Here is a 22,409-nt window from a genome sequence, read left to right as displayed (position 1 = left end):
GAAAATGAAGTTTGAAAAACAACCAAATATAAAAACAAATCTGACTCGATGGTGTGATACTATTGCGATTGTGAAGAGTACTTGTGTTCAGTCAGGTCTCCACTCTTAATTGTAATAGGTGCAAATAACTCCAAACTAGACAATAAATTAAAATAAACAGTCCCTTATTATTCAGTGTTTGCGGATAGTTTATCTTCAATTCACTGAAAAAAAACAGTGGTCAGTAAGACACTCTGAATACATTAATTAGTCAAATACAAGAAAATACATAGAGCATTGATTCAAGTGGGTTAAAAATTAATTGATAAGCCACTGTGGTAGATATCCTGCTACAGTGAAAAGCTGTTTAAATGTTTTGAAACTCTAAGTACAGCCTTGCCAAAGGATACATTTCACATTCAAATGTCTTATGAGACGGTTAAGGTGGAGTCCAGCTAAGGAAAATGATGGTGCCTCTGGATTAATAGAGGCAAAAAACAAAACATACAAACAAACAAACCTTGAGGCAATGCTGTTACTTTAACCACTGGTACCACAGACCCCTCACTGGGACCCTCACAAGGTAATATGAAGTCATTATTAGTTGTAAACGGTGCTGTGAAATCATTTAACTGTAAAAATGACCAGAAACGTCAATTATCTTTTTGTTTTGTGGTTTGATAATATTATTAAAAAGCCACTCCCAGGATAGTGTCTCCACAATTAAAACTGAGTGCTAGGCCATGCTAATCTGAAATTATGAAAGAAATATCAATGTAAAAAAAAACAACAATTTTAAAAACTGTTCTTTCAGATCTTAGTTTTTTTTTCCTTTTTTTTTTTTTTTTTTTTTAAAAGCACAAAAACTTAACTTGAATAAAATACAAAGAGTACAAACTGACAGGAATTCTTTATTTATTTATTTTACTTTACATATAAGTAGTAAGCACTAAGCATTACTACATATTTAAATTAGCAGTTTTTTTGTTGAATTATTACATGTTAAAATAATAACAACATGAGACAAATAATGACTTAGGATGTATCAATTATATATCAATGTCAATTTTAAAGTCTAAATATATCACGGCCACATTGTGTACATAGGGTTTCCCTTATTGTCTAAGAGGTGTAATTTAATGTAGTCTTGCTGCTCTAACTGTGCAAAATGATTTGCTATAATAAAAGACACCATCCACACAACGTATTCTAAATTGCAAAAACTACATTGAAATAATATTCAAAATAAAAAAAAGAAGTGTTGATTTGTTTTTTACTTTAGACATATGTGCTATGCACAGAATGACATAAGATGTCATTTTGACAACTCCTTAACAGTAATTGATGGATTTCTCTCATGTAATTTATAATCCACAATATATATTTTCTTATATTATTGATACTGCAGGTACCGTGTCTGAAATATAATTAAATAAACTTGTGATATATTTCATTTTTCATTTTTCAGAAAACCTACATACAGGAAATCACTGCCCTCTTTAACAGCTGTTGTACATCATCTGAATGAGTTCTTCCACAGATTGCAGTGAGTAACTCAGACAGATCCCATGGCTAACAACATTGAAATTTAGAAGCAAAATTTACTACCGTCATTTTCTTTTTGCTGCCATAATGTATTCATGTCCAAAATATAATTCATCAGTGAGCCTTTTACTTCAGTCTTTCTCCCTTCCTGGCCATAGGAAGCAGAATTTATTGTCTCTGAGGTGGCTTATGGCCCGTGCAGTGGTCAGTCAGTAGCCACTGGGGGATAGTTTGGGCCCTATTACCGGTCACTTATTCAGGATGATGACAAAGTGTTCGAGTCCCATCTGTACATAAACTATCTTCTGTTGTCTTGAGGGTAGATTTTAAAGAGATTGATGAAGACCATCAAAAGGAACAGATCTGGCCTGGGGGAAATTAGTAAACAAAAGTGGCCTCCTTCTCTGGGGGAAGCCTTTGGGAAAGCTGCATTTGAAAAGGATGAGGCCTACATAGACTGCCCTGAATGGAAAAGGAGTTAATGAAAACAGCAAGACAGGAGGAACTCGGAAAAGTGTGCTTGCAATAATCTCAATCATCTGGTGCTTAATGTTTTGGTCTCAGGGAGTAGGAGGGGGTGAAAACCCTACACAGGGGGGAAAAAAACCCCATTTATTTCAGAATATATGCCCCAAACTTTATAAATGCTTTTATAAATTTATGAATAAGGCTTACAAAAACATGTCAGTAATGTCAACAATGTTAATGAGCACTCTTAAACAATACGCACTTAAGATCACACTAATCAGTCATACAACTGATTTCTACTGTAGTTTATATGTAATTCAATATGTAGTTTATATCTAAGTTGCCGTACGATATTGAAGAATTCTGACATAAGCACAACCTAGCATACACAACTCTCTAATCTGTACGTTTATGTTCTTATGTTTTAAAAATATTAGTGTGTATTACATGTACAGTATATTCATCTGTACTGACTGAAAATATGTAACAAAAGAATAAAACAAGCATTGTAAAGCCCAGGAAGGTATGGCAAACTGTGGTAAATGCATAGTATAAATTTGGGAAAAGAAACATGGGTTGTTTACTGTGGTCATCTTTTATAAGGGGCTTATTACTCTATTTCCAGTTCCATAGCTGAATATAATAGCAATACTTCTGTATCAGTTCTGTGTTTTAATAGTTTTTTTTGTCAGGTTATTGGTGAACTACTGACGAGTAGACTCTTCTTATTCTCACCCTTTCCGTAGTCCCCTTCAATGACATTAAAGGGGTTTGACTATAAGATCTGAGTTTTATAAATGGCGTCCTATGTATAATAATGAATTTCAAATTATGCTGCAATTTTCAAAATTGGAGTATAAATATATTCAAAGTCAAATAGCTTCATATATTTCACAAATCAAACAATTTTAGCTTTTTTTTTTTAACTAAACATAATATAATGAAATAGATTTATATTCTGCAGTGTCATTTCTTCGTACAAAAAAAAAGGCCTGTGTTAATCAAGGCAATCATGAAGGTTGATTTTGGCAATTATTCTGACAAAGGTAAACAATAAAATCTAGTCTTTAAAGGTCTTTGAGGTCTTGAAAGCTACTGTTAGTATTAAGTTGATCTAAACAGTGTTTAAACATAGTATCTAGGAACAGCATTGCTGGAAGCCTACCGTATAACAGACTACCTGTCTAATGCTTATCCGAGTCTCCCACACTACTGGGGTCTTTCTACAAAGCGCAAGATTACTTTTTCTCCTTCCTTTTTTAATCTGTAGTGATAGTTAAGCTTTTATGTCCAAAGGTTTTCCTTTATTCCTAATTAAACTGTATCCTGTATTCGTCTGTCCCTTTGTTTTGAAGGGCGCCTTTCTAGTGCATGAAAACCATTGTTCACTGTTAGATAATCCGGTGTGACGTACCAAACTGTCTCGATAAAGGCTGAAGCATACATTTTTCAAAGCACAAAGCTCTGTACAGAGAGATCATCTATTTTCTCTGTTATAAGTAACATGGATACAGCCTTTCTAGAAATGAAAGTGACAGTTCTAAATCCATTTGAACAAAAATACAGGTACCGTTAAACATCGATATAAACAGTTTGGCGCGTGAAAACAAACAAAACAGTTATATAAGAAATCTGGTATCTGATACCATTAATTCCTGAAGTGAACGGAAAATGAATGCATTTTTAACAATGCTGTAAGCACCCGCCATTCAAGAATAGATTCATTCATTTTTATACAGCAGACACTGTCACATTTGTTAAGACACAGCAGTAAATGAACTTGTTCCTCGACCAAAAGTGTAGAATGGGTAGCTTTAATCTCCAACTTGTTTTGCTCCAAATCCTAAAAGCAATCACACAAAGGCATTCATTTGGATTGTACATCAGCCCAGGAATACAGTATTGGCAATTCCGAGTTTCTGTAGGATTTGAAGTAGTATTAAATAGAGACTAGACTTAAATTATTCCGCTTTTGCAAGAAGTTTAATTACAGCACTCAGGATGTGTCTCTGTAAGGGATATTATCTGATGCGCTTCTGGCTGCTCAAACTGTGCCTGTTTCTAAGAGCCCCTAAACATGGCATGTAACCTGTCCTTAGAGCCCAGTTTAACAGAATGCTTATAAACCCTCTTAAAAAACAAGCCAAAAAACATTGTGTACACCAGCCCTTAAAGCTTTGTGAACAGGTAGGTGCACTTATTTCAGTTATTGAAAACGTCACCTTATTAAAAAAAGAAAGCAGGAATACATTTAAATACTGTAGTACCCAGTACTATTATCACATGATTTCCTTCTTAGTGTTAATGGACTTGGAGATTTCCATACAACTTCTTACCTAGACTGTGACTGTCACAGCTGGCTTTAATAGCAGCATTATTACCTTGGTGCTAACTGTAGTTACAGGCTGCTCCGGGGAACTCATACAAAGGGTTCAAAACTGAGAAGAAAATTATCCAGCGGCTACCAGTATTTTCTGGTGTTTCATCACCTTGATCCTTTGTTTTAAAAAAAGGCAGATGTAAAGCATAAGATTGGTGGCAGCTGCAATTGGTGTAATTTATTGGATCAATGATCTTTCAATGGCAGGACTTCACCTTCTCATTTAGCTTTCCCCAGAAAAATCAGGAAATTATTTCAGCATGTCTGGAACGATTCTTTTTATCACATGTGGGAAAGATAAAAGACTTTTTAGGATAAAAAGTAATTTGGAAATACTAAAAGAATGGAATTCAATGACAAACATTGAAAAATATGTCTGTCATTAAATGCATTAAGTTGCTTTTAGTATTTCTATATAATACGTACTATCAAGTGTTTAATGGTTATGAATGATGCACATGATTTGGTAATTTGTGTAACATTATGACATTTTTTTTTAAAATGTAGAAACACAACTTTAAGACTTAAACCGGCAATTTAGCAATTAAAACATAGGAAACAAAGTAAAGTAAACAGCTAGATTTGACCTTCAAATCTGCAATTTAGACACACAATGTAGAAAATAAAATTGAAATAAAATAAAGACTGGAATTGTTTATTTTGATATGCTAAGAAACAAGATTTGTTTTATTGCCTTGTATCACTGATAATATGAATGATTCATGTAAGCAAAGAAATACAGTATATTGAAAATGAAATCTTTACAGCTTAAGTTCACCTGAAGAAATCTGAAGAATCAAATAAAATTCTCCCCCATTAAACTATTTCGATATCTGACTTACACATCAAAGAAATGTGAAATATTGAAAACAGACGATTAGAGAAGGGCTCTTACAAAGTGAAATACAGCACGATTCACTGTCAACGTGGACCAGCGAATGGAGACACACCACAGCAGCATTGTACTTCAGTCAAGACCCACAAGTCAGGCTCTTTGTGTTCTGCATTATGTTAAAAAAGGGTGGGTGTGGCTTTAAGAGATCACAAGCTTACCGCCTTATAACCAGCTGTGCATCCTAATGAGACAGCTCTACTGAGGCACTTCTGTAAGCTACTGAATATCATTTCTATTATATTCACCATATTTACATTCTAATACTCTAGCCTGCTTTTGGATGTAATATTTCATTTTGATAAGGGTAAAATGGACAATACATATGGTAAAACTATTGCGCTTTGACAATTTAAAGAGTTTGCAGAGATTATAACATTAAAATGACCGTGAATGTGTTAGAATGTATGCTGTCCCAGGGGTTTAAAATATTGTTTTCCTGCTGCTTTGGGAATAGGTGGTGCTCTGTAATGGTAGCCTAATGTTTTTAATCCCCTGTGGGGAATGCATATCCACAACTACAGGAACATACAAAATTGAAGGTGTTGGCGTGTCACACACATCTAAACAACTAGCCACCCGATTGTGATGAAATATGTGAGGTCACGGTGAGCGGTACTCAAATTGTGCTTTGCCACGCTAGGTTTTTTTCTATAGTTTTTGAATACATGTAGATCAGGAGAAACACCCTCAGAGTCTGACTTGCATTCTTCACAGGTTATGTTAATTACACATATTTTATATGGAGTTTTTAATTGCTGTTGTAGAAACAATCTATAGGTTTTCAGAGCAGTCGATTCTGTAAAATGGGCTATCTGGTCAAACACTGACCTGGTTTGGAATAGCTGGCCTCCAAGTTAATGATGTCGACCTTGCCAAGGCCCTACAGTTCTCACCCAGCCTCAGATTTGTCTCATGTGAAAGACGAAGTCTCTGAGGCATGCTGCCTGTCTGTCTGTAGCTGAGGATCATCCTTCTTCATTAGGGGCAGTGGCTCAGTCCTCATGCATCTTGCCCTGTACGAATAAAAGTTCACAATTGTTATTTCTGCCCTACATATGCTGATCGATATAAAAGCATTTGGTTCGTTTTTGTAACTGTCATGTAGTTAGAAAGAAAAATTGGCTTATTGAGGTATGGTACAAAACTTCAAGTTATAATATGGAAGTTCCAGAGAGGGAAGTTATGCCCCCCCACCCCACCACTGCAATCTCCCGCATTCTGAAAACTGTAGCTTTGTTTTTTCTATTGCCAGTCTGATCTCACCAGAACTCAGAAGCTAAGCATGCTGGGTCTGGTAAGCACCAGTTCAAATCAGGGGCTGCACAGAGCAGTGTTGATAACTCGCTAGGGTAGGGTAACAAAACAAAAAAACATTATTGCAAGGTACAAAGAAGGGCAACTACCGTCAGCTGATACCAGGACTCCATAGCATGAGGTATGAGGATAGGTTAAAGGATTTAAATCTATTCAGCTTAGAACAGAAAAGGGGAGTTTAACTGAAGTTTACAAAATCTTAAATAGGATAAAGTTAACATAGGTCACTCCTTCAAATGTTGCACAGAGTAAGATGAGAGGGCATACATGGAAGCTGGATAGGTTAAGGACAGAAGGTAGAAAGCATTTTAATTACATATTTACAGTACAAATGCACGGAATCTAATCACTGGAAACATAAAAAGCAATTAGATTCCATCCAATTAAATGATATCCTCTTAGTAGGGGCAAGTGGTTCTTGTGTTTTCATGTTCCTATGTGTAGTTTAGGGACATCGGTCCCTTTGCTTTTACAAAACTCACATTGCCCTCGCAAGAGAGTGGTTTTCTCTTCATATACTTTCCTAATCAGGTTTGTAATGAGATCTAAATGGGATACTTCACCTCAATCAAAACATTTTGGAGCTCAATAAGCCATATATGAATCTACAGCCATTTGTTGAACAGTCTTGTTGTAAAGGTGGTGTCTCCTTATTTATTTATTTATTTATTTATTATTTACCAGGAAACCCCCTCAGTCATAACCCAGAGTAAGGCGATCAGACACAAATTTTTAGAAACACATGTGACAGTTTGACACGAACAAATACATCAAGAACTATCCCTAATTCATTATTAGTGACAGCTTCTGTGCAGGAAGGGGTTAAAGAATGAGAACACACTGAGGGATTCTGCCTGCTTCTTTCACTGTGCAGTATCTTTAGCCAGGGCTTTGTTTATATAATTGGACAGGGCTTGCAGGGGGAGGGAACTTTGTGACTCAGACTAAGACATTTGCTATAACTAGTGGCACAGATGAGACAGAGGCAGCGAGGGAGAGGGGCAGACCCAGAGAGCAGAGCAGTCAGAAGCAGGTTCATTATAAACCTCACATCCACAAGTCCAGCCTCAAGCTCACAAATACAACTCAGCTTTCAAAATGCCCAACTTTGCCGGAACCTGGAAAATGAAGAGCAGTGAGAATTTCGATGAACTTCTTAAAGCTCTTGGTAAGTCATTTTCATCTGCTAAAATGATTGCATATGTGTGTAGAGGCAGTGTGCATCAACACTGCATGTTTAAAATGCTATCATTTAAAATCATTGGTTGTCCCTACTGTGATGTATACATGTATTCCTAATTTCTATGCAATATAATAAGTTTGCATTCAATTTCAAAGTTATAAAGGATGGTTTCTATGTATAAAATGAATGGAGTAGCAGAGGTACTGTGTATATTACATAGACAGCTAACTAAGAAGATTAAACTTATTTAATACTAATACATTTGTTGGACATTGCCCAGGTGTTATCATCAAGATTTTGGTCTTTATCTAAGATGGAAAATATATGATGAATAAAACTGATGTGTTGAAAATGTTTATTTTAGATCAATAAATAGTTACAATAATGATGATATAGAATGAAATTTTGATTGAAAAATATTTGACTTATATTTAAAGACCTACCAAGGACATTTGCAAGTGCAATATTTATTAAGTGGTTTCACATAATGTGTTGTTAAAAAAAGGCAATTACATATGGTAACCAACACAAATACAGTGTTGCTCATTTTAAGAACCCAGTCTTGTTTTTCAGAGAACATACGCTACTCGTAGGTCAGGACATTTATATTCCTTTATATTAAAACTCAAGTGCCTAGAAAAAAAGCCACTAAATAAGCCAAAATTATACTGCTTAGATATAGAGTAAAGCAATATTAAAAGGTATATAATCACACTCCTGAGGCTAAAACAGTCAAATGGAAAGGTTTTAAATTCTACAGCTCAAGACCAAATGAAATTCAGCATGCCACATTTTTTCAACACTTACAAGCGGCACATTTTGTAATCAATAAAAGATGAGAATGGACTGTACCCCATAAGATTTGACTGTGGCTGAATGTCTAAATGAATGCCATGAGGTACAGTACTAAAAAGGCAGTTTAGTGTGTGAATATCTCTTATGGCTGGCTGGATAGGCGCTGCCCAAAACTGTGTCTCTATAGGGTGTGAGAAAAAAAAAAAGGAGACACAAAGCTAATGTCTAGTGGGCAGCAGGGACATTCTCCCGATTTCTGGTTCAGACCTGGACAGATGGAAACATTTAGAAAGTGCCCGCCGGGTGGATGATGAATGGCGTTCAAAGTGTCAAGAGAAGGGAATATAAAACAATAGGGAGTGAAGCTCTCAAGTCAATATGAAAGAGAGACACTGTGAAAGATGAATTACTTGGATTCTTTCAGAAGCTTGGAACAGCAGGTAACCTCTAATGTAAAGACAGATAAGGAGATATACATAGATAATCACACTGCACTGGAAGAGTGCTCACAAACACCACGCAAGCTTCTCCCTGCATTATTTCAAATTTACTGCAAGTGGGACTGCCCAAGGGCTCCTGCGATTTTTCCAATCAATCAATAGCTATTGAAACTGAACTTCTTATGCTGTATAAATCCTTAGTACAGTGCCCTTTATAAAGCAAAACAAGTTATACAACAGTATAGCTATGGCTGTCATTCAACCCATAATGCCTTTACACAAGCACTTTCATTCTCTGTATAAGGCGGTACAGCAACCATAACAATGGGTCTCCAACATAGCACTAGAAAACCCTTTTATAATATGATCAACACCCCCTACCTGTTCTTGTTTCTTATAAGGAGGTGCCATTGCCCCTTTACCCCTATATGTCCAATCCTGTTCTCGAGTGCACCTCACCAGTGCACTCCCTGTAACTCAGTCCTGGGCCTCTCTCATATGAAAGTGACAAGCCATTGTTTTGTAATGTCGGCTGCCGTCCACTAGGGGGCGACATAAGACCAGAGAACTCTTTACTGAGACCCAAGCGAGATTCAAACCCAGGACTCGGATGCTAGTGAACTAACCTGCAGCAACGCCCACCTCCCGTAAAATCAGAATACATGTCAATATATTAAGTGGGCCAGTTTCATATATTGCTACATATTTTACATTCAGATATATATTTCTCTTCCATGTGGATATGAAACATAGATGAAACGTGTATGTCACATATGAACGCATGTAACCGTTCCATACCATTATTTGACAAAAGAGGTAACTGAATGTTATATGCAAAAGGATTCAACTTTAAATCAAATCAAATTTCGTGAAGTGAATGATTTTCACACATCCGTTTTTGGATTTTAAAAGAAAAAGAAACTAAAAAAGTACATTCTGAATGCTTAAACATGATACCTATTTGGTGCAGTCTGGTTTATCACTAGGGATTATGATTTTAGGGTTAATTACCCCCTGAATTAGCCACAGTACCCATTATGGAGTGTGTAAAGGAACAGAGCTTGAATATGGTAAAGGGGGAATATAAATAAATAAAGCTCAAGGGATGTGTAGATTACATCAGTGTCTGAAGTTGCATGCTGAATAATAATTTAAGGCGGTTCTCCAAAACATGTGGCTCTCTCTATGGAAAAAAGCTCAAATAAATATTGAAAATAAAAATACTTCTTTAAATAGCAAGCAGTGTGCCAGTATTTTGTATCTTAGTTACTGTATTTCATAAATACAACTGTATATTTCTTGCATTGTAGAATCTGAAACACCTAGACAGACTGGTGCAGTTCCTTCTGGTATAAAAGGGTCAATTTTCTCCAAAAGTTACCCTTATTTCTTGTGGTTATGCTGTGCATTTACCATGGTTTACAAAGGTTTGCTGTGTTTAATATGTTTTACCATACACCTCTGCTTTACCAAGCTTTATCAAAGCAAATCAGTGGGTGCATTAGAGTTCTAAATCCTCCTCCTCCTCCTCATTATTATTATTATTATTATTATTATTGTGACTCCTGTGTACATTCAGGTGTGAACGCCATGCTGAGGAAGGTGGCAGGGGCAGCAGCTTCCAAACCCCATGTGGAGATCAGACAGAACGACAAACAATTTTACATTAAGACCTCCACCACCGTCCGAACCACCGAGATCAACTTCCAGATCGGGGTGGAGTTCGAGGAGGAGACCGTGGACGGCAGGAAGTGCAGGGTAAGTGAACCACTCCCTGGAAAACAACCCAGTCCTTTAAGAAGGGCATTCAGAATGATCTTGTATTAGCTGTTACATATTATACAACAGCCAGACACTGCTGCCCTATTGCATCCTATGCAGGCCAGCCATTCTATTATTATTCAATAAAGGAACGACAAAAAAAACCATGGCTGATTATTGGGTAAATAAACAAATAACTTTAAAAAGCTGAACTATAATAGTGATAGGGGCATAAGTTACTAGGTTTCTCTACTAAAGACCATTACAAGAAGCTTCCAGGCTTTTTGCATCATCAATAAGGGGCTAAAGGTAAAAGAGCGAGCCCAATTTGATTATTATTCTCATCTTCAACACCTGTCCATACATAACTTTTACTACAAAGTAAAGTCACCTGTGGAAGTACATATACAACAGGCTAATGGCTGGGCATGAAACAGCATCTACTGCAGTGAAACTGTCATTAAAGAACCTAACAAAAGTCTAAAATAGGGGTGGATCCATATTTCATGCTAAGAAAGTCATGCTAAAAAGATCAGCATCACTGCTACTCATGTTTTGATTCTCTCTTTTGGGCATCAGAAACTTAATTCAGTTCAGTTCAGTTCAGTACCGCCCCCCCTTTGTGGGGGTGAACAAACAAAAAGTAGACCAAGAAAAAAAGACGTAGGAGAAAGGAAGTCATACTAAATTTGATTTAAAACATGTTTAAGATAAATTGAAAATGTAATTACCATACTACCCTAATTTATGAATAACAGGCAATGGTTGCAGCTGAATGAAAATCTTAATCTTGCATGCTTCCCGTGCTTGTAAGAATAAGACACAAAATTTAACTAGCCTTGACCATGCCAAACCCAAAATGATTACTATACTTTTGAATGAGCCTGCAATTACAACCATCTGACAAAGCAACCGGAAGACAGCTTCACAAACAACTAATCAGCTCTCAACAGCAGGGAGCCACTTGTGCATTCTTTGATGTGACAGTTTTCTTCAGGGCAGAAGTGGAAATCAATCCAATAATAATGCTGTGTATTTCATATCCGGAAAGATTTCTCTGAGGTAGGCTCTTCAACGCTTCATCTCGCCATCAACATTTAGCGGTCTATCAGTTACCCCCCTAATAACAGACACTGCAGCCAATGACATGTTTTTAACCTAAAGACACTGTGAAGTGAAATGACCTGGGAATTGAGAAAGACTACCTGACAGTCAACCATAAGCTGTCTTTAACCTTGTATAGTACGATTTTTAACTGTTTATGTTTAATAGAAGTACCTGAGTACAATTTTGGATTTGTGATTTATAATATAAGGAATAATGCACAGCCAACTGTACATCATAAGGCTGTAATTCTATCAAGGGTTTCTGATAAACCATGAGAGCGCTAGCTTGAGTCACTTATCAATGTCACCAGAAATCCCTGATAGAATTACAGCCTTGTATGTACAGTTCTGCTGTATATTCTTTTGTATAATATATGGTGACATAGCAGATAGAAATGATACAACTAGCACTGTTTCCTTTCAACAGTTGAAGACAAGCTGGGAATAACATTGGAGAACAATTTTAACAATTCTATATAAACTTCAGTATTTTTTTATTTTTGGGCAGGGGTTTGTTGTCTTATTACTAAAAATCAGAGTAGAAAATTTGCTTGGCTTTTTTGGAGGGTTGAGTTGAATGCTTTCCTTGTCACTGCCGCTCTTGTCTGGGGAGATGGGAGGCAGTGCATATACAGTACTGGTGGCCTGCGTCTATACCTGGGATTCAAAGGCTGCTCCAGTTATCATGTCTGACTTCTACATGTGGAATCAATGTTGCAGTTAAAATCTTAGGTTGTCTACAGGCTACTTGGAGGATATGTCGTATTTTCAATCCAGATGGGGCCTTTTTTATTTTGTTAATATTTTGGACACTGTTTTTGGTTTAGGTTCTACGAGGAACTGTTTTTAAATTCGGAACTGCAACAGATTGATATAATGACTTTAGCTAAATAAAACCACTCCGGGTTTCAGAATTCAAAATGAAATGCTTCAAATTAATACATGAAGCACCAAACTATTATTATTATTATTATTATTATTATTATTATTATTATTATTATTATTATTATTATTATTATTATTAATTAGTAGAAGTACATCTGCATATACTATAGGAGTTCCAGCCTTATTATGTACAGTTGTGAAACCCTTGTAAAAATAATAAGACTGCATGTGCAACCTGTTGTCAATTAACACAAACCTCTTCACAGACTTTACTTCAGAACAGCTGTGCTAAATGACTTCCAGATTTCAAATTATTTGGATTTATGGTAAGGAAGAAAAATGCTTTCAAATTCGAGAAAATTCTGGGAAAAACTGGAGAAACTAGAGATTTTTTTTTTAAAGTTATTATACAAATGCAATGCACCCTACTGTATATACAGGTTTTTGATGACATTGATAAATGTATATGTCACCAAAAAACATTTAAAGAATAACAACCAATATTTACAGTTGGGTGTACATTATTCCTGTTATTACTGGATGTTAAATATTGGAGGCAAATATAAGCATCAAGTTAAATGTGGTCTTTAAATATAAAACAATTGCAGTTGTTTATTCCATCAAACACTATCAAATGATTCCATCAATCATAATACAAAAAAAAAAAAAGAAGTTTCACATTAGGCCCTATTCACAAAACCCCAGACTTTAAGGACAGTTTTACAGACTATTATTCTAGCTATCTCTAAAATGGTCTAACCAAAATAAGCTTTAAAAAAACAAAAGAAAAAAAGAAAAGAAAACAGTGCTTTATGAAACATTCCTTAAAAAGTTCTATGACCAGGGCCCAGTGTTAGTATCGCTTGTAAATCAAACGGAGATCTGTATAGGAACACGGACTCTCTGTCCTGTGAGAAAAGGGAATGAAATAGGCAACACTAACTCAATACTGAGTGATGGGATAAAACTGAGTTCATTTCAAAGACTGGAGCACGTGTGTCCCACATATGTACCACTGCCACGGGACTAACATAGGAAGTTAGAAAACCCATACTGAGGTCTGTATTTTATTCTTACCGGAAAAACAGTACATGCTACATTGGAGAATATTTAGTTTTTTATGTCCACCTTTTAAAAGGCATTCTATCTTCAACATCAGTGAATTATCAAACAAAATAAAAACATAAATAAATGTAAAAAATACCAACAGACATGTGAAATGTATCCTTCTTGTACTGGGCAGAGCGATATTTCGTATCTTTTTTGTTGAGGACATTTTAAAGAAACCGTGCAGCTTTATGTGTTCATTTACTGGTAGGAAACTAAACCGGCCTCCTGGTTCCAGTGTACTGTAACAGGTAGTGCAACAATAAGGCAAAAGTTTGCTGCATATATTTTTAATGTGATAAAAAATGTATATTTACACTATTCTCATTCGAAAGCATCAGCTGCCAAACATTCTCAAGTAGTAAATGTAGCCCTATCTGCACTAAGAACTACCACACTACCCAGTACAGTCGGTAACACTAGGTCTCTGCAGTGCCTGCAGTAATACAATATTCAAAACTTTGAATATTCACTATCTTATTTCCTAGTTTCATTCTTGACATTTTACTGGACCTAGCTGGATGTCCAGTTTGTTTACATTTCCTTTTGGTTGCAGTATACACTCTTCCTCCATCCTTCTGGTCTCTCTCTGTGAAGTAAATAGGCAGCGTCTGCTACTAACAGCATCAGGAGCAGGTTATGCATGTTCTTGCCGTTTTTCATGAAATCTATCTTTGGCTTTGAGGGTGCGATATGCTTGTCCATAGAATCCTAAATGCAAGGACTGATCAGCCTTCCCGTGACAATGTGACTTTTCAACTTGTCACCCACTCTATTCGTCTAAATGTAGAGAATATGGGCTAAGCAGGGATGAAAAGTCACGTTGAGATTTTGATAAAAATGATAACTAAATATGTGCACAACAGAACCCAGTGAGAATTATTGCAAACAACATAAAATGTCTGCTCTAGTGCACTGGGGTTTGAGATCTGTCCTCGAAATCACTGCAGGAAGAGCGATAATTTAAAAAAAAATAAAATAACAACCAGTGCACTGGCTTTTCTGTTCCGTACCACAAAGTGGATTGTTTTCTGTTTGACAATGTGGGCAATAATTCATACACTATCAGTGCACTAGAGCAGACATTTTGAAAATAGCTTTGAAACAGACTTTAAAGTTGTAAGTGTAAAAGTCATTTAAACGTACACCGCTACTTACTCTTTAAGGGCTGCCATGTTCAGTGAATTATTTTATTGTCCACAGAGCCTGGCGACCTGGGAGACTGAGAATAAGATGTATTGTAAGCAGACCCTTATTGATGGTGACGGTCCCAAAACGTACTGGACAAGAGAGCTGAGGGGGGACGAACTGATCTTGGTAAGATCTGTTAGTTATTTACCCAGACTTGATGCAAAGCAATAACACAAGCAAAATAGATATCATTTACAGAATAACTATTTCATTAATAAGCAATTAGCCATTTGCTGAAGTTTAGTTTCATGTTAATACACAGTCTAATAGATATGCATGGCATGTGTGTATCTCTCAATAGGCTGCCATTGGCGCTCCTATTTCATAAGTATGTTGAGTATGTTTTTTAAGACTTGGTAGTTTCCTGCTCCATAAAAAAGACGCACAAAGACTGATATGTAAAGATATTAAAACTCTGTTCATGCAATCATCACAATTTGAAAATGTGCCTTATTTAGGTAGTGTGGAAAGCTTATAGAATAATATTGATAATGCTACATATACTAGACTTTGTATGTCTTTTTTTATCGCAGCAGGAAGCTACCAAATCTCTAAAAACACACTCAATATAAAATGCATACAGAACAAACAGGCATTCTTTCAGTGGTGCAGACCTCTAACCCTGCTGTAAAATGAGCCCTAATAAAATGCATTAAATCATGGAATAAGAAATGGGAAACCAAAGTAGGGCCCCATCATGCCCCCAAACTGCTCTCCTGCGCAGTATTGCAGCGTGATGGAACTAATAAATGATCACACGTGGAGTTACTGTGCTAAAGGTGGGTTGAGAATGGGTCTGAGCCCCACAGTAACTCATTGAACATATTTGAAGTTTTATATTTTAGAACACTTCATGGATCACAAGTTAGCCAGTGAATCATTTCTGAATTCCTCAGTAGAATTTGTCAGTAGAGGGATCATTCTATTTCAATGAGGCTTTCTGTCCCTACACCCCTCACTTCAACCAGGGGGAGAGTGATCTGCATACAATACAGTGTCTAGAAGAGGAATTCTCTTTCTCCTGCCGTATGCTGCCAGGTAAAAGCTGAGAAATGCATTCTCAGGATGTGTGAATAAAACTATCCCAAATAGATTTCCATGACACCGGCAACACGGGATACAGCAAAGGTAAATTAATGCTTTTCTGCAGGCGATTGTGTAGACGAAAAACAATTTCCTAAATAAATTGTGAATTCATTAAGGACTCTTATAAACTAAAGGCAGTAAGTGTAGACTTTACAGTCAACACCAACTTAAATGCTTGCAAGTGTTCATTTCAGATAAATCCACCTGTTATTGAACGCTGTGCCCAGCTGTGTTCAAAAAGGGTCTGACATTTCAGCTGTTAGCTTATATAGAGCATGGGGAGCCTCAACATATATCACAATGTTAAGGGATTGATATTTAGTGAGTACTGGATTTAATGAAATGTAATACCACCAACAGCTCAAGCCAGTATCTTGACATAAACATGAACTCTATTTTCCCTGCCTGTGGTTTTAAAATATCTGCCCCACACTTTCCCTCTTACTAGGCTTCGTATTAAACCATGCAATTTCACATTAACATCCACCTGTATAGTTTAAGGACCTGACTGCTAAATTATCTTGCGCCTCTAGGGCTTCTTCCAGTCAGAATGTATTGTCTGATCCCATTAAGTCGTTTGGGTCCATTAAAACTCTACTGTTGCTCTATCTGAGCCAGACCTGTGTGTGTTAATGTGCTTAATTGATCATGTTTGGATGCGAGTGTAATGTACTGACTTGATCCTGTCCTGCTGCTTCTGTCTCTAATGACTCCCCTGGCACTGCTGAAAGACAGATGGCTAATATAAATGTGATTCCCTCAGAGAAACATGCTGGTAATGGTTTATCTGAAGTTGACACTATGGTATGAAGAATACCTAATACCTCCATGAATGCTGCATTAATCTGTCATAACCTGAGGTGCTAACAGCTAGCAGAAAACCCACAGAAAAAGACACTAACGTGCAATCCCCAAAACAATACTCTATAATATATACTATAGTATGGACTGCAGTATACTATAGGAAACTGTTTGGATTGTACTATGGTATTTATTTGGGGATGCTGCATCTTAAGGGGTGTTTTTCAGATTCACAATTATTATTCTGATACATAATTGATCCTTCCTAGATATTTTTCTCTTTTAAAATACATGTGAACAAGCTCTAACTTTGCTATATGTCCTTTGACTGGTTGCACCCTTTCTGTTCTCCTGGTTTTTACAATCATCTCGTACATTCTGAAGATGCTAATAACTCCCACGGCTCTTCCAGTGGTGGTCAGTGCCATGGTGATATTCCCTGGCGTTGGAACTCTCTTGGCAGGGCACAGGGTTCTGTTTGGCTGCATGTTTGCTGGTTATGGATTCGTTCAATGCAAAGGCTATGGGAACATCAGCGACTACAGCAGAATCTACATTTAGACACCACAGAGGGGTTGGACTCATACCTTTAAGATTTAGGTTGCTTTAGGTTTCTTTATTGCTGGAAGTTAGAATGGTCCGGGTTGTGTCCTGGGCTTCCACTATGTAAAACGGGTCTGGGTTGAGAACATGGCTTTTATTTTTTATTTTTTTTATAAATGGTAAGAAATTTTCTTTCATTTTAGGGCTAATGCAATTTAAACGTTTTATATTGTATTGGCCTCAAGTTTAGAGAAAGTGAAACACGTATTATATGATCATAAGATTAGGTTAAGTAAATATTTAAAAGGTTTAGAACATTACCTTAGAAGTGTTGTAGATGTGTTCATTATGTCTGTAGATACTCCTGTAGTCATGGATTTTCCTGGAGCTTTTTTCAGAGGACGAGTCCTATAGCTGCTACATGTCACTCGGGATCTAAAGAAAGAAGAAAACGGATCACCACAAACCTCTGAAATCTGGTAGTTTGTGTTGCCACATGATGTGCTCCTCCTATAACAACAAAAACATATTTATTTCACCTTTCATGAAAACACTTAGTGAGCAGGTAAAGGAAAACAATTCTTAAGAGACAGTTAAGCACTGTATATAACAGATTTGCCTTCAGCTCTGACCTAAATTATTATTTGCTAGAATGAAGCTGAAGAGGCAAAGCTGGCAAAATGCCCTGTTTTTAAAAGATGGAGTACTGAGACACAGCCATCTGACAGCTCAGAGGATGAGAGGCCTGCAGGGAGCAATCAGCTCAACAGGACAGGGCTTTGCCCAAGAGGCACTTCAAACTTTAACAGAAACCACTCACAGGAAGCCAGTGTCAATCTGAAAGGACTGGGGTGATGGGATCAAACTTTTCAGTTCCTGTAAGAACACTTAGCCCATTGAAATAATTTCCATGAACTGTAAAAGGCAGCTCTTCGTGCACGAAAGGCTGGTTTACACAATCTCTGAAGGCGATGTCTAGTATCTCTCGACATGTGACTGTCTGGCAATCAAGCCTTGTATGATTTTTTTTTTTTATGCCAACACGACCAATGTCACAGTGGTTGAAGAAAATTAACAGCATAAGGACTGAAACTGCTAAATGATAGAGAACAGCACACCTTTGAGCTGCTGTGGAAATTGTTGAGCCTTTCAGTGTGACAAATGCCTTCAATCCACCATTGCTGTTTATTCTTTGTGGCCTTTAGCTTTAAGTACCTATTTTCATTTGACAAGTAGACATATAAAGACACATGTGTGATCTCTAATGTTTTTTCCCTTCTTGTTTTAGACCTTCGGTGCGGACGATGTGGTGTGCACACGGATTTATTTACGAGGGTGAAGACACTAGTGAATTGTCGAATGGGCAACGTTCAGGACTACAAGAAGCAAACTCTGTGGAGAGACCCCAAGCAGTTTGACCCCCCCCCCCCCCCACACACACACACACTTTGTTGTTTTGTGCAATGGCAGTATTTAAAGCCATTAAGAGTAATCATTGGAACATTCCCAAGCCCGCAATGTTGAGTGATAGCAGTTTTAAACACAAGCCTGGGTTCATTGTGATTTTTCTGTGCAATGTGTTGTTTTTTTTTTGTATGATAGAACTGTGCGATATACTTCCACATTACAAAATTTAAAAAGGCTCTACTCTTTCTGATGTCACTTCCTTTTATTTATTTTTTACTAGTGAAGTATTAGCAAGCAGATTTCAATTTGCTGCTTACTTTATGAAAGTGGCTGTGAATGGATACAACGTCACATGAAATTACTTTTGAATAGCTGACTGTTTATAAACACAAAATACATTTAGTTCTACAGTCAGGAATTTGACATTAATAATAATACAATTCAGAGAGGACACACATGAAGGTTCAAAGAGTACTGACTTAATCCATGGATGAAGATAATTGTTCGTGCAATATTCTGTTTATAAAGTATTGAAAAGTATGTTTAAACAGCTGAATCCAGATTCCTTAGATCAAGCTCTGCATGTGCTCAATGCAGCATAAAACAATTCGCTGGTCATTCTGTTGTTGGGTTTGAATGAATTCAAATGCAATCTACAGATTCCTAGGATTTTGTATTCTAGGATATATATATATATAGATCTATATATATAATATATACTATATAATATATATATATCTATATTATATATTACTGATGTTGTGGGAATAAATAAACAACACCCTTGTATTAAAGTTGTTTGAAGTTTAGGGGATAGTTGACAAAACAGGAGAGGTGTGAAGGATGGTCTGTGTTCGGAAATTGGGTCATAAAGAATGTATATTAAGACAAAAAGACACAACAAGACAATTAATAACATCTCATTGAACCCATAAACACAAACAGCGATGGTGCTCTGAATTCATAATCAAGAACAAACACGTTTACAGAATTGAACACATTGCATTTTTCCAGTTGGGACTTTTAGGAGCTAAAGGCGACATCCCATCATGAGGGAATGTTTAGCAAAGCTGAACTAGAAAATGAAAAACTGATTAGACTATGCGAAATTGGAAGGAATCAATGAATGGAATGGGAAGATGACAGCTGCAGATGATTGTGACATCAAGCGTAAATTAATACATTTAGTAACTTAAACACTGAGTATAGGCAGTGAGCAAAAAAGTGTGCCAGAGTTTACGCAGTGTGGATTTCTACCACGTATCAAACCACATATTAAAACACCGACCCCAACCTAATAAAGTAGCATAAAGTGCCTAAGATCCAAAGTGCAGGAAAGACAAATAAAGTGAAACTTCAATTCAGATGGAAACTTTTCCACAAGACTATTTCCTCCCCGGAGAAATCCGTGATTTCCAGTTGGCTTGAAGTTTAGTGTGAGTAACAGCACGCAGTGCTGAAAATGAAGGGTCTGCTCAGTGAATAAGGTATAGCATGATCGATGCCAGTCCCATTAAAACACACTTAGGGGACTTGCTTCTTAATGAAGTCCACTTGCACACTTCATTCCTGACACAGTTCGGGGACTTCACACTGAGCTCTGTGTTTCAATTGAACAATGACAGTCTGTTTGGGTGGCGAGGCCACTGTAATTATTTCATATCTCGGCAGCTTGTACATGATCTCCCTATGGAACAAGTGCTGCTTGTGTTTAAGAAGCCCAGTCCTTTAGTGACGGCTGTATTGAACTCTGATATGAAGTGGGGAGGGAATAGAAGATTTCCTTTTGGAATCCGAATTTATACAGCCTCATAATGTATTTTTAATCCCCAATCCCCTTGTGCGGCCACCTACAGATAATTATATTTCATAATCACAAATCAGCTGTAATTGCTTTGAATTTCAGCCTATTGAATTGAATGGAGAGGCACAGGTTGGGCGCAAACCGCTAACCTCACGGTTCAAGGAGAACTTCTTACCATTAAACTAAAGATCAAGATCTCTGAGGCAAGTACATGTCTTATGGTGATGTCAGTATTATTAACTCACCAACAGCTAGGAGGAGATCCATTATACACTGCAACACAGTTGAACAAAATACAAAGCACTCTGCAATCTATTTACCTGGTTTAAAAAAAAAAACAAAAAAAAAAAACAACTCGAAGCCACAGAAAGTTTCATGACTTTTTTTTATTTGACGCTTTGATGCTTTTGCAACCTGTGCTGTGACGGCATTGTCTCCACACCACCTGGCTTCTTTGTAGTACAGAATCTGGTAGTGAGGTTGGGATCCTGTCATCACAGGTTGGAGCGTAAACAAGGTATTACTATAAAGGTCAGAATGGTTGAGGTGTGAGTGAGAAAGGTAGTTGGCACTGACACTGGACTGTGAACTGCACTGCATCCTAGAGAACTGCAAGGAGTGTGTTACTGCCTTTTACACAAGGATTTACTGGATGAGCATATAGCACCTAAATAAAAAGAAAACTGCATTTTATTTATCGGTAGGATTGTTACATTAAACTCTAAACGTGCTAGTTGTGAGTAACTATGCTGATCACCTCATTCTAACCTGTCACTGTGGACTCTAACTGTAGTATGAATTTTAGAATACCTTAAACACAAAAGCTGCGTAAAACACAAACCGGCAACTTCGCGCGCTGCAAGCAAGCGTCTTAACCACTATGCAAAAGAGCTGGGTTCAACTGCATTCGTGATTGTAGAGCTTTTAACTTCACCTCAACTCATCGACAGGGAACAGAATAAAAAAGAAACATATGGCAAAACCAAAGAGCAAGCTCTGTAGTCGAGAGGTAAGTACGTGTCTTATGCTGTTGTCAGATCTATTACATTATGTGCAACCATTTTGACATATAATTGTAAAACAAATTTTAAATGGGATGTAACAAAACAGCATTTTTATTTTCATCGGATACCAAACTAACCTGCTCATTACTGGGAAACAGTTGAAATGTTTCATAATGAGGAAGGATATCCATTTAAATGTCACGCATGAAATGAGTTCCAGCCCCCGCAGCACCACAGGAATAATATTATGAGGTCTGATATTAAATTGATCTAAACAGCGGCAGACCTAAATACATTACAAATGAGTGCATCTAACAGTGCATGCAAGTCTACTTAGCACATTTCTCTGTAACAATATGTAGAAATTGAACCCAGACTACTCAGGAACGTCTCCCCGATCTTCAACACATGCAGGTTTCAGGTGCAGGTGCTCTGCAGTGGATTGTTCATGCAACAACCAAGCATTTAAAACAGCCTTCTTTATTCAACTGTATTCACATTAAAACTTTTTATGAACACAACAGCACTGGTGTTGACAAAACAAAAAAGTCTTTAAAATATTTAAAGGAGCTGACAAAGTTAACCCTAACCAATACCTGGAGTGCAGCACTGAAACCAGGACCAGAGGACTTAAAAAGAGATGAGGGTAGACAGCGTTTCTTTGTGTTATCATTGAAGACCATTAAGACCCAGCATTGAGGTCCTTTAAGAGCAA

The 22,409-nt window shown here is 36.9% G+C and overlaps 1 protein-coding gene across 1 annotated transcript; it reads left to right on the top strand.

The window, feature by feature from the left end:
- The first annotated feature begins 7,561 nt into the window (after window positions 1–7,561).
- On the top strand, window positions 7,562–19,151 carry LOC121294467 (cellular retinoic acid-binding protein 1-like). Its single transcript, XM_041218179.1, has 4 exons — window positions 7,562–7,749; window positions 10,579–10,757; window positions 15,062–15,175; window positions 18,768–19,151. The coding sequence occupies exons 1-4, from the start codon at window positions 7,680–7,682 to the stop codon at window positions 18,816–18,818; spliced, it is 414 nt and encodes a 137-aa protein (XP_041074113.1). The 5' UTR covers window positions 7,562–7,679; the 3' UTR covers window positions 18,819–19,151.
- Window positions 19,152–22,409: the final 3,258 nt, after the last annotated feature.

This window comes from Polyodon spathula, chromosome 19 (assembly GCF_017654505.1).
Source record: "Polyodon spathula isolate WHYD16114869_AA chromosome 19, ASM1765450v1, whole genome shotgun sequence".
Classification (NCBI taxonomy): domain Eukaryota; kingdom Metazoa; phylum Chordata; class Actinopteri; order Acipenseriformes; family Polyodontidae; genus Polyodon; species Polyodon spathula.
Note: the sequence above shows the minus strand (reverse complement) of the source record. Positions and strands in the feature narration are given on the sequence as shown.